Here is a 13,741-nt window from a genome sequence, read left to right as displayed (position 1 = left end):
CTATGTGTTCCATACTGACTAAACACTGTGATCTTCCTGCCTCTGCTTACTGAGACCTGGGATTACAGGTGAGAACCACCATGACTAGTTTATTAATTCTTTTTAGAACTACTTATATAAAGTGAAACATAGTTATGAGCTTATACTGCCTCTGTTGACTATACAGCTAATATAGGAAATCACAACCAAGGAAAAAAGATAATTTGAAATTAGAAAAACACAAAAGGACCCACGAAGAAAAACAGCCTAGAGAGGGTTTGTGGCTTAGCAAACAGCCTTGCTAGCCAAAGTAGCATCTGTGACCATCATCCTTGTTACTGCCCAAAGACTGTGAGGTACACAGCACCCTGGGGCTCACCAGTACCCTTGTGGTTGAGCATCTACAGAGCTGCCACAACCACAGACGATTTGTATGCCCATTTGAACTTGAAAAGCATTGGTCTAGAAAATTCCACATCACCAAAAAGAAAATGTCCGTTTGGGTTGAAAGAACCCAACTAAATGGAGTGCATTGCTGGCGAGGAGAAATATGAGAAGCAAGACTGACAACGGTCTGTCTGTCCTGCATCGTTGTCCACTTGGATGTTGAGAAGCACTACCACAAAAAGGGAAGGACTTTGCAGCAGCTTAGATAATTGAGCTCTTCACATGAATCTGAATTTTTTTTAATACAGTGAAAGCTAAAAGTTTGCTTTTAAAATAGCATAAAATGCTTATTATAGTGTTCTTTGCTTCTCTGCCAAGTGTGGCTTGAGACGTGGAGTCATTGACAAAGCAGCGGGATACTGTGAGTCACACACAGCCTCCTGGGCTCCTGACGCTACTGCAGGGCCACAGATTCCCAGGCACAGAGTTTAGTTACAGCGCTTCAAACACACAGCCACAGTTTTATTGAAGCTGCGGCTGCAGATGTCATTCCGGGAGAGTGAGGAAGTCCTGTGGGCAGAGATGACTCATCTGCTAGAAGTGAGCCTTGTGTCTGTTGCACTGATGTGTAGGGTTTCTCTGTTCCTTGTTGTCAACTTTGTTTGGGTTCTTTTTCTTGCAGACATTTTTTTTGAGGAATACAGATCAGGCCTTAACTAATAGTATGTACGGTTAATTAATAAAAACATAGACATTCTTGAACCAGAATGTACTAAAAAATATAGCAAAAATGAAGCCAGAGGTATGGCTTCTCAGATGTCATTTTTAACCCAGTGGGTAGCAATGAAGAAGCTTGACATCTCAGGAGTAACTGAGAGATGAGGCTGTACCTGTGCACTGTGCAGGGCAGGGTTAGGTAAGGTGTCATATGACCAGCAGGGAAGGAAAGGCTGTGTGAATCTCTTCTCTAGGGCTGTAACAAGTACCCAAGATTGGGTTCCTGATAAAGCAAAGAGGTTTATTTAATTAGCTCATGGTTCTGAAGCTGAAAGTCTAAGACCAAACGCTCTAGGCCCTCCACCTTCCATGGGCCACACCTCTCAAAGGTTCTAGTATCTCTCACCTGCAGTTTCCACTGAATGTGCTCTTGAGGATTCACCACAGCTAAACCAAATGAGTGGGAATGTGGAGCTGGAGGACGAATTAACTATCTTTAGCTTTGTAGAAAATAATAACAATGGTTGAAAGAGGTATACTCCCCCTGCCGCCAGCCCAAAGAAATAGAAATTGAAAAAAATAAAATCTGCAAGAAGAACAGTGGAAAAACAGAGAGAGAGAGAGAGAGAGAGAGAGAGAGAGAGAGAGAGAGAGAGAGAGAGCAGGCACACCTTTCTGCAGGTAGGTGTGAGAACCTCTTTTGCTCCAGTTGTCATAACGAACACAGAAACTTCAGAGAGAAACTAGGCTAGATGCCCTCAAGGTCCCTTTCAGTCCCAGAGGCTTTTGAAGAATGCTTTCCCAACGCAACACCCCTCCTACATCTCAAGCAACACCACTGCACTCTGAGCCACTAGCATTTGTCTTTACACCATGGCCGCTCTGAATTCCCCAGTCATTTCCACACAACAGCAAGGAGCGCTAATGGCACAGGAGCTGGCTTCCTTAAAGTGGCAAGCAGGGCCCATGGTAGATCATGAGCTAGCCATGTAGCATGCTCAACGCATCCCTGAATGGACAAATGACTCTCTGGTTGAACTAAGGGAACATGCATTGGTATGAGACTTCTTACTGGCTTGGTCACAATGTACCCATTGAGATGGCCAACTCCCAGTAGAGATACTTCATTCTTCACCCAATTTCCATAAAAGCAGCAGCAGCAGCAACAACAAAAACCACTCTTGGGAGTTATTTCTTATTTTTCCTTAATAAATCTATATTCATTCTATTTTTCCTTATTTGCATTTCCTTATTCCTCTTGAAAACATAAAACCTAGAAGGCACTGGCCTCAGTAGCTTGATAGCCCCTACCTCCTTGAGTTTAGTCAACCAAGAGCCAAAAAAGGCACTTGAGACTAGATCCATGACACTCAAAACTCCACATGGCTATTCTAAACACACCAGTGTCCTCGCTGGAGCAGTTCACTAGAGACAGGTGCTTTCTCTTCCTGTCACCAATAAGTCCCTGACACCTGGAATGATGTTTCTTAGTGACTTCCTATTGAACACGGAAGTGGATTTGAACCCATGACTTGGATCATCTTAGCAAAATGCTCTTTGTCCCACCATCATGACCACTCCCACTTCAATTTCAGGTCACAGCTTACTGAGTCTCACTCAGAGCCAACTACACTGGTGCTAGCCACCCCCACCTGCCCTACGTCCATGCCTCTTGCTGTCCGCAGGGAGCACTGTGAACCACACAGTGTTTAGCTAGTACATTAATGAGGGAGATGTCCTCATAGAAGGAAATGTGCCAAGGTTCTTCTTGTTGACATAGCTTCTTTCAGCCTTGTATTCAAAGCCTAAGACAGTAGCCCCAACCGTCACCCATGGTACCTGAAAATGATGTGTATCTGGCACATGGGGTAAACTGAGGTGGGATGCACTCACCCAAAGCAGAAAGGAAGGAACATGCAGCTCTAGGTGCCCAGGGTGCTGGCAGCATCAGCTCTGGGGCAGAGCTATCCCTGACTAGGAGACCAAATGGCACAGCTTCATCTCTACCCTTTCCAAGGTCTCTGGGTGGGCATTTCTGGTATAGAACAGCTTCAGATAATGACCATTCTGCCCATAGCCAGTAGGGAGCGCTGTGTTTCTTATCCCCTTTTGAAAGGGGACCTGTCCACTGGGGCTGTCAAAGAACATAATTTGCCTGGCCTTAGAGGAGAGCAGGCACGACACTTCTGAATTTTCCTTATTCAGAAATCTTGCCAACAATAGCAGCTTTGCTCCTCCGAGATGGGGAGGCAGCACTGTCCAGCAGGAACTGTGTGAAGTGTCTGTCCGTCACAAGTCTGCTGCCAAGGTCTACAGGTCAGTAGGTGTCAAGAGAACAAAACACACAAAACTATGCCTCAGCTCAGCTGACGGCTGTACAACTCACTCCAAGGCCACAGGCCAGCTGTGAAGCTGGAACCTGGCCACAGAGATTTGATACCAGTTGAAAGTAGCTGAGACAGTTTCTGGAAAGCCAATGATTACAGGGCCTGTATCAAAGTGCCTGGCTGAGGACGGCAGACTGGAGAACGAAGTCTCCTGTAAGAGGAGGACCTTGGGGATTTGCTCTGTGCCGCTGAGTGAGCGGTGGTGTCATTTGCAGAAATAGGGTAGACCAGCTGGGAGCACGAGAACTTGATGAGAGTGGTGGACAGCTGAGTGATTAACTAGCTTAGAAGCTGAGTTTGAAGCCCAGGTCCCTGTTACAGATATGAATTTATAATCCATGTACACTTGAATGGTGTTCAGGTATTGTTGGGATATAGATTTATTCCTTCGCTTACTCACTCACTGAACAAGTATCTGAATGCCTGCTATGGGTGTGATGGAATCACTCAGGAGTCAAAGGCAAAGGGGGATGGGTCATCCCCGTGAGTTCTGACTCTTCTGTTCCAGTTCTCCCTCCCATCTCCTTCTTCCCATCTCCTTCTGAAGAGACCTGCACGCTTGAAGCCAATGCGTCCCCCCCCCCCCGCCCCATGTTTTTGTATCATGACTTCCCTTGTACGTAGGCACAGACATTGCACTTTCAAGCTTTTCCCGAGTGATATTATCTACTATACAGAGCCTGTCCTTTGCGTGTCTCCTTGTTACTCACGCTGATGGCCTTCCTCACCAGCATGGCTGTGAGCGACTTGGCTGGAATTCCAGGCACATTCACAGGACGCTGTCAAAGGATGTTTCAAGGGGACTTATGTGAGAGCGTCCCCTTCCTTCATACTTTTTCAACTTGTTTTTATTACACTTCTTCGTGGTTGCCATTTTGACACAGTGCGCTGTCATCTTCCTGCACTGATCTCGCTTTCCCACAAGTGCCCTGTGTGATTTATCAGTCTGGTGCTGTGCCTTCTGCAGCCTGCCTGCTCACAGCCTCAGCTTGCCGGTCAGGACTGAGTTTTTCCATCTCAGTGGTCCATGTGAATTCTATGGCTTTAAAAAAAACTTGAATATTAATATTTGAAACTAGCTAACATTTTAGTTTTAAAAACAAAAGTTCTGGCCTTCATCCTGTTGAGCCAAAGTACTCTCCTGCTCTACGTCCCAGGAGATTTGATATTCTGTTGTTCAAAACAGTCCTGAGCATCTCTACTCAGGGAGGGATGAGGGACTTTCAGTACAGGGTGAACAGGAGGCACCGGATGGCCATGGAGAGAATACTGCAGTTCTAAGCGTTAGTCTCCAAAGCAAATCATATTTATTTAGTGAAGTCATTTCACCAGCAGCTGGTGGCCACCAGACTCTAGTGTATTTTTAAGTATGTTAGATAATCTGATGGGTTTGACAGAGTCCTGTGCCTTTTGTTTGTTTGGTTTTCAAAAAAGGAAGGAAGGAAGGAAGAAAGAAAGAAAGAAAGAAGAAAGAAAAAAGAAAGAAAGAAAGGTCAGAAGCTCCTCAGTATATTCTGGGCTGGGCTGTCACCAGGCTATGACAACAGGAAGGGTCTGTCTGAAATCTCCAGGATTTTTTCAACTTTGGAAAATGAAGACACCATTCTGAATCTGTCTGACCCTAAAACCAACTTTTTTCTTTGAAGCTCATTGGCAAAAGTTAGTAAAATGAAAAAATGCTTCACGAATTAGAAATAAATCAAATAACAGATTATAATTTAATAGTTCAATAATTAAATTATACCAAAATGAAATTTTATTATAACTTCATTAGATTTTGTTCATAATTTAAGAAAATAAAAGTCTCCTACTTTACATCAGTAAGTTGGAACAGTTTATATATATATATATATATATATATATATATATATATATACATATAAACTTTTGTTTCTGCCACTGAACCCAGAGAGAAAATTTTGTATGTGTGGACCAGCACAAAAACTGCCTGTTTTTTCTTCTGTGAATAAGGAACTATGACCAGGCCATTCATGAGGTCATGTCCATCCAGAGGCTGTAGCAAAACTGGAGCCCTTACTTCCAGATTCCCAGACTTGCCACGGACATAAACCTACATGAGGCTGCATGGGGCAGGCACGCGCATCAGTGGCCGGCCACAGAGTGAGCGCAGAAGCCACACGCCCCCGGCAGCCGATTCTGCTATAAGCCACAGAGACCACTCAACAGGCACAGGGTCGTCTCTTCAACAAGTGGTTATGGGAAATTGGACATTCGTGTGCCAAAGAATGAAACTTGACCCTCAGGTCTTCATGCTCTGCTTCTAGAACACACCCTGTGAGGAACAATTTTGGTTTTGAAAGGCCTTAAACCAGAAGGTCACATTCAGGTTTTCCTCTTTCTGCTAGTGTTTGGGGTGCTCTGATACTGACCTTACCGTCCCCTCATAGTGACTGCATGTTCCAATCAGCCCTGGGAATGCAAGCCTTCTCTGCCCACGTGACCCACCCGGTTAGGGCGTTGTCCCGGCTGGTCCTGCCCAATGATGTCAGGCCTGCAGAGCCCAGCTGACAAAGCCAGCACGCTTGCTCTTCACCACACACTTTCTCCTGAGCCTCCTGTGAGAGCAGAGGGGCTTGTTGATGAGGAACTTTGTAAAAGACATGGCAAAATTGGCATTCATCCATCTTTGGTTATGGGGTGAATATTAATAGTTCATCCTAAAGCCGCACTTCTCAACCTTTGGGCCACAATCCATTGTTGGGGAGGGAGGGGTCGAGCCTGTCACAGGTGTTGCTTATCATAAATCCTATGTACTGGATATTTACGCTATGGTTCCTAACAACAGCAAAATTACAATTGTGAAATATCAATAAAGTAATTTTATGGTTGGGGGTCACCACAACACGAGGAACTGTACTAAAGGGTCGCAGCATTAGAAAGGCTGAGAACGACGGGCGGTGGTGGCGCACACCTTTAATCCCAGCACCTGGGAGGCAGAGGCAGGTGGATTTCTGAGTTCAGGCCAGCCTGGTCTACAGAGTGAGTTCCAGGACAGCCAGGGCTACACAGAGAAACCCTGTCTCGAAAAAACAAAACAAAACCAAAAACAACAACAACAACAACAAAAACAAAAAAAAAAAGAAAGAAAGAAAAAGAAAAGAAAAAAGAAAAAGAAAGACTGAGAACGACTGTTGTAGAAGAACCAGAAGGACCAGGAAGATTTTAGAGAAAGGTCAGCTGAATGCTAGAATGCTTTTTTCCCCCTAATTCTAGGAGCAAGTAATCTCAAATGGTCAGGATACTAACAGAATAGTAATAGAAAGTTTTTGGCAGGGACTGCCAAGATCTTGGAGTGGGGCCTGGGGCACGAGGACGCATGTCTCTTAGTGAGCATAATGTCCATGCAGGGTCCACCCAGCCCTGCGGCTGCTGGAGCACAGGTCCACCAGTCTATCTTGAAAGCTTTGGATCCTGTGTGTATGCTCCAATTTTCTTGGGCCTTGGTGATTTGTCAAACTTCCGAGGCCAACAATCTGTATGAGACAAGTTCTGGTGGTCCAGAAACAGAACCTGGCATTTGGGTTGGATTGCACCAAGTGAGAAGCACGGTGAGACAAACGGAGTTAGCTGGCTCCAAGGATGCTGTGGGTGCACGTGCTGACCCTCATAGCACACAGGTCATGCTATAGAAAACGCTGGTCTTTACCATTGGTGTACACTCCGAGAGCCCCCTGGACAGAAAGCATTTGGTTCTCATTTCTATTAGGTACGTTAACTGCTGGGAAAATTTGCAGTTGTACTTTCTTTCCTAGAATATAGATTGTGGTCCTTATCTTAACCTTCTCTAATTCCAGCTCATTAGAGAATTTCCCTCTTCTAACATCCCTTATCTAGTGTCTGTTCAAATGGTACATTGTAAATCAGTACTAAGACAAATCTACTCCTAAATCTTGAACATTTATGAGTGTGTGTATGTCCTAATGTGTATTGTGTTTCTTATTTATGTGTGCTCTCTCTCTCTCTCTCTCTCTCTCTCTCTCTCTCTCTGTGTGTGTGTGTGTGTGTGTGTGTGCATCACAGCATATATGTGAAGGTAGGAGAAAAATGTCAGATGTCCATTCTCACCTTCCATTTTATTTGAGACAAGGACTCTCTTAAGTACCCACCACTGCCTAAGCCAGTCTGGCCAGCCCACAAACTTCTGGGGACTCTCTTGTCTCCGCACACCATCTTGGCATAGAAACAAAGACAACAGATGAGTTGGTGTCTGTCTCCGGCTTTAAGGAGGACCTGAGACTCCAAACTCAGATGATGAGAGCTTTGGACAGCTTTAACCACTGAGCATCTCCTCGACCCTGAACGTCTTTTTGTGGTGTTTGTTGTTTGGGTTTTGAGGCAGGATTTTGTTACATAGCCTTGGCTGACCTGGAACGTGCTCTGTAGATTAGGCTGGCCTTGAATTCATAGAGCTCCCCCTGCCTCTGCCTTCTGAGTGATAGAATTAAAGGCATGCTCCACCATAACCAGAAGAACATCCATTTTAACTGAAATCTAATGAACATGTCAGTGTTTGTCTAACCTAATACAATCATTTATTAGGGATGATTTTTATTTTTTTAAAATGTAAACCTGAAGACCAACCCTGATGGTATCAAGGTCAAGGTCAGAATGGGTATGCGGAGGAGTAAGGAGCTAGCCAGCACTCAGCCAGGGAGGAAGAGCTGGCTCCCTCAGATCTGGGTCGCAGGCCTCAGGGGTCTGCTGTCTCTCCCAGTGCTTACAACGCCCAGCTCTGTCCAGCAGGGGACGGTAGAGCTTCGTGTTTGCATCCTGGGTAGCTCCTTGCTGTGTGGTGGCTTTGTCAAAGTCACTTACCTGCCCCAAACCTCCTACATTCACCACTGTTAGATTTCTGTTTATTAAGTAAAGAGGATATTTCATATGTCCAGTCATCATGGTTGAGAATGTCCAACCTGCCCTTAGTAAGCCCTTTAAATGTCAATACTGTTAGTTATATTAAAGATGTCACATGTAAAACAAAATTGGACATAAAGTGATATTTTATTAATGTTTGAATAACACACTTTTGAATCTATATTATTAGATCTTGCATGGCAGACAAACACCTGCATATTAACCTACCACAGTCTCATTGGCAGGAAATCCATAGTCTGGGCTTTAATTCATTATCAGAGCCAGCAATTCTCAATTCTGCAAGACACAGAGCCTTTACTAACCTGAAGTTTAATTCCTAGGTAATACAGAACCCCTCTAAACATAATTTCAAACAATTCTGCAATGCTCCAGCAGCCATAAAAGCATAACAATGAAGGACATTTCCAACAACTTTGTACATTTACGGGTAGAGGGTGTGTGTGTGTGTGTGTGTATGTGTGTGTGTGTGTGTGTGATTATCCCCGAAACTATGCACACACTTTCATGGATGGGAAGGCAGAAGCACAGCTGACACCAGTGTGACACTGGTCAGATGTCACTGGTAGTTTGTCATTAGTAACCTGTCTTCAGGAATTGTGAACTCCTGAACAAAACGCAATGTGATCGTATGATTGCATTCACAGTTATATTTCTAGGGAATTCAAAATACAGTTACCTGTTCCTCCATACCTGCAGATCTTGACAAATGTAGGAGGGAGACAGCTTCCCTTGAATGCATTTTCTTCTTATTCTAAGTTGAGTGTAGGAAAGACATTGTGGATTGGCCAAGCACCTGACCTGAGGTACTACCCCCAGTGGAATTTGGATGCACACACACACACACACACACATTGCCATAATACAATTTTCATTTTTAAACATTTTTAGATTTATCTTACGTAATAAATGCATTGCCTGCCTGTATGTATGTGTGATTCCCATGGAGGGCAGAAGAAGGCGCCAGATGGTGGTGAGACCTCTGTGGGTGCTGGGAATTGAACCCTGGCCCTCTGCAAGAGCCACAGTATTCTAAACTACGGAGTCCATACTCCAGCCCACCATTTTTCAGTCTGTAAAGGCTATGGTATGCCCCTAGGTGGGTTGGTACGTGGGCATCGAGGTTCTTTAATAGGCGTGAGCTTTCCACCCTGGACCCATGTGTGTGTGCTCATGAGAGCCTTCTGCGATGCTGTCACTCATGGCCCATTCTGTCCTTTGTCTAGAATATCCAGGATGTGAGAAGTGACAACGAAGAGGAAGAAGAGGAGGAGGAGGAGGAAGAGGAAGAAGAGAGCACCAAAAGTAAAGAGACAGAGTATTTGAAGAATGGCCTTGGGACCAACAGGCATCTCATTCCCAATGGTCAGCACGGCCGTTAGCTTGTCATACAACGTGCTGCCAGGACACTGGGAGGCCACAGCTGCTTCCCCAGCCACTGTGTGGACCTACAGAGACCCCATTTTGCCTTTTATTTTATTTTATTTTATTGAGATGGAGTCTCCTATAGTCACCCTGCCTGTGATAAAATGTTAAAAAGTGGACCGTCCAGCAGTTAAATCCAGGCTGCTCGGAGAGCTTGGAGATTTCTCCAGGCAGGGTCAGTTCGTGTTGTGTTTCCCCCTTCCAGAATTTGAAGCACTTGCCTTTCTCAGGAACTTGTTTTCTCTGAACTTTTTTTTTAACTTACCACCTAGTACATGTTCCGTGTGGTTTGACAAATGTCCAGGAAACCCACTTTCTCCAGGTGGTTGGCCACAGTAGCACCTCATCTTCCAAAGTGTGTTTGCAGTGGCAAGAGCCAAAGGAGAGGCCAGGCCGCCGGGGCTCCTGAGCCACCCTGGGCAGCCCAAGTGCTTCTCTGCACAGGGCCTCTGAGGGCATCTGCTCGACTACCTCACAGAGTTAGAGTAAGGATCGGGTGAGATGACAGGGGCGCCTGTGTCCCCTGCAGGTTTAGCGACACTCACTGCACTACAAACCCAGCTTTGACAAAAAAGACAACCGTGGCTGCACTTGAGAAACCCCATCTTAAAAATGACTCTTAATGTGTAAGATCCCTGGAGGTACAAAGGCTCAGAAGTCTGTTTCTGTTTATAACTATATTGTTTCTCAGATGACCCCGAGAGCCTGCCTGGCAGGGTCCTGGGGTAGAGGGAATGGGGTTTTGGTGTCAAGCTGCCCTGTGCTGTCAGCCCTGAGCCCTAGCCTCAGGCTCACAGAGATGCCTGGGCTGAGAGAGTCACTTGGGGGCCGCTGAGGGGAGTGGGAGGATCCACTGAGCCATGTTACCCAGGAAGCCAGCCCCGCGTGGCATGCGTGGGAGCTCCTTATTCTGGAGGAACCCAGCTGGCTGCCAGGCACCCCAAGGAGCAAAGGTCCTGTGCGCACTAAATGGTCTGAGAGTTTCAGTTTTTAATTTTTAAAACCTCAGGCTAAGCAAATACAAGCAAACAAAAACTCTTTAGAGTTCTGTTCCCAACAAAATACCTTGTTAAAGAATTGTAGAAAAACAGGAAAAAAAAAAAGCAAGTCTTAAATTAATATACCTGTAACATGATCTCATATTTAAAATGTCTCTACTCACCTTAGGGCATAGTTATTGGTTTATTGTTCTTACTTTGGTGAAAGGTCTCACTAAAATTCTTTTATGTGTCCAGTTAACAAAGTGTTTCCCCTTGATTCATTTTTTTTATTTTGACTACAGAACCTTTTCTTGCTTACAGTGAAACATTGTTTATTGTTAGATCATCCAACTTCTTTTTCTGCCTTTGACGGTAGAAGGTAAAATTGATATGCTCTCAAAATCTGGGCTCTCAAACAGTTGGAGCAATATACTGCAGAAAAGGAAGAGGTGTGCTTTGTGGCAGCATTGGGGGCTGTTGTGGCTAGGAAAGGTGACCCCCCTTCCTATAGCACACAAGGGCTCAGTACTATGTGAGGTGACTTTGTAAAATTCTAAGCCACATTGACTTTCAATAAAACAAAAAGGAATCCCACAGTGTATAGTGACTGAGTCATTTTGGCACACATCCTATGACCTCAGAGGGAGAACTATAGATCTATGCGTGTAGTGTAAACAGAAAGACCCTGCTGGAAATATAAGGAAAGCTGCAGAGATGGGAGCTGGTGCAGACATTTATACTGAAGACCTTAGAGGTCCAACTGGCAAAGCCCTGGCCTGGGAGCGTAGACGGCCGTCAGGCTTCTGGGACTTTTGCATGTTTGAGTCTGAGCATCTCAGACACATTAAGTGGAGTGTTTACCCTTACAGCTGTAAGATTGACCTTCCTGCTTGAGACAGCTAGCCATTCTGGAGCTGAAGATAGCACGTGGGCTCTGTGCAGAGACAGCATAGGTGTTAAGAGGCCTATACAGGGAGAGGGCTCAGCAGGCAAGAACATTTGCTATATAAACATCAGGATCTGAGTTCAAATCCCTAGCAACCATGTAAAGAAAGGCTGGGCATGGTGTAACTGGGTGTGACTATAACTGGGCATGGCTGTGTGTACCCAGTACCTCCAGGGCTGAAATAGGCACAGAAACAAGAGGACTGTGGGGGCCGGCTGGACACCAGTGTAGTGAGAGGCTCTGTCTCAGGGGAATAAGGTGGGGCAGGGTCAAACAGTACACCTGGTGCCTTTCATACTTACACATGCACATAACACATACACACACACACACACAAGGGGGGGGGGAGAGAGAGAGAGAGTCAAGAATTGAAAGACAGAGTGCAAACTACCACCCTAAATGCTGCTATAGCTATTCTCATACCAGAGAGAGGCAAGGAAACAGTAGAGAATTCAGTAATAACAAAGGATATGGATGTAATGGGATCCTGTTTAAAACCCACCTTACAGTAAGACCTAAAAGATTTGAAGAATATTTCACAGGACTAAATGGAGTAAGAAACAAAGTCATAAGCACAGTTAACTGGCTTGAGTACCTCTCTTAGTATCCAGTAAACAAAACAAAAATTAGTAAGCAAAAGTTTTGAACAGTGAAATTAACAAAACTCACCTGCCACATGTACAATACCCTACTCCATAACTGCAGAATACAAATTATTTTCAAGTGCACCTTGAACGTTTTATCAAAATGTTGTGGACCATAAACAAAATACCCAAATATTTTAATGTTTAAAGTCATGGTCTATAGTCAGTGATCACTGTGAAATTAAACTGAGAACCTGTAACCAATGGACAAACAGCAAAATCTCCACATACTATTAAAGAAGATACACTTTTGTTTCTTAGGTATTGAGAAACTTGTTTTAAAACTGGTTTGAAAATGTATGGTGGCCCTTAGAAAAGCTAAAACAAATTTGAAAACATTCAACTCAGGAATCCTCTTACCCAGAATTCAGGCTTAATTCACAGCTGCCTTAATTCAGATTGTGGTCTTGGGGTTGGGAGACATACAGGCGACAAGTGGACTAGAACACAGGATCTCAGCTGGGAGCACAGCTTGGTGGTAGAATGCTTACTTAGCCTGTTGGAAGCTCCAGGATCCATCCCCTAGCTGGGGGAGTGTGTGTGTGTGTGTGTGTGTGTGTGTGTGAGAGAGAGAGAGAGAGAGAGAGAGAGAGAGAGAGAGAGAGAGAGCAAATACATCCACATGAATGTGACCAACTGCTTTGCACATCTGTTTAACCCACTGAGCTTTTACAAAATGCAAAAATTAATCCAATGGCACATGAATAATTTCAGTGGTATGGCGTAGAACAGAAATGAGGCCCGACCCAAACAGCATGCTCTACAAAAAGCAATTTAAATGGATGACGGGCTTAGATTTAAAATACAGATCTACTCTGTCGCTTAGCTGATTAAGGTCTGGTAAAATTCAGGACTTTAAACTTTGTGGTACTAGGGATTGGGCATCACCCATCCTGGGACAAGTGCTCTATCACTAAGCTACATGTCCGCTGTCATTTTAGGGTTTTACTGCTGTGAACACCATGACCAAGGCAACTCTTATAAGGACAACATTTAATTGGTGCTGGCTCATAGGGTCAGAGGTCCTTTATTATCCAGGCAGGCACGGTGCAGGAGGAGCAGGATCTTCATCTGAAGGCTGCTAGCAGAATACTGCCTTCCAGGCAGCTAGGGTGAGGGTCTTAAAGTCCAAGCCCACAGTGACACACCTAGTCCAATAGGCCCACACCTTCTCCTGGTGTCACTCCCTGGGCCAAGCATATACAAACCATGACACCAGCCTTTGGCTTTTGGGCAAAGGGTCTCATTATGTAGCCCAGGCTAGCCTTAAATTCATTTTCCTTATCTCAGCTTACAGAGTGATAGAGATGACAAGGTATGCACCATTATGTTCAGCAAGACTATAAACTTTGGAGGGCAGGGGGAGAGGAGGTTCCTTGGACT

General features: G+C 44.8%; 1 protein-coding gene across 1 annotated transcript in view; it reads left to right on the top strand.

Annotated features, from left to right (window-relative positions):
* Positions 1-9,745, top strand: part of Cers3 (ceramide synthase 3) — an 81,994-nt gene extending 72,249 nt beyond the window's left edge. Inside the window, exon 11 of the mRNA XM_052178453.1 lies at positions 9,590-9,745. Within this exon, the coding sequence (XP_052034413.1) occupies positions 9,590-9,745 (156 nt within the window). The remainder of the gene's footprint in view (positions 1-9,589) is intronic.
* The last annotated feature ends 3,996 nt before the right edge of the window (positions 9,746-13,741 follow it).

The sequence above is a fragment of the Apodemus sylvaticus genome, chromosome 1 (assembly GCF_947179515.1).
Source record: "Apodemus sylvaticus chromosome 1, mApoSyl1.1, whole genome shotgun sequence".
NCBI classification, from domain to species: Eukaryota; Metazoa; Chordata; class Mammalia; order Rodentia; family Muridae; genus Apodemus; species Apodemus sylvaticus.
This window is presented reverse-complemented; position numbering and strand designations above follow the sequence as displayed.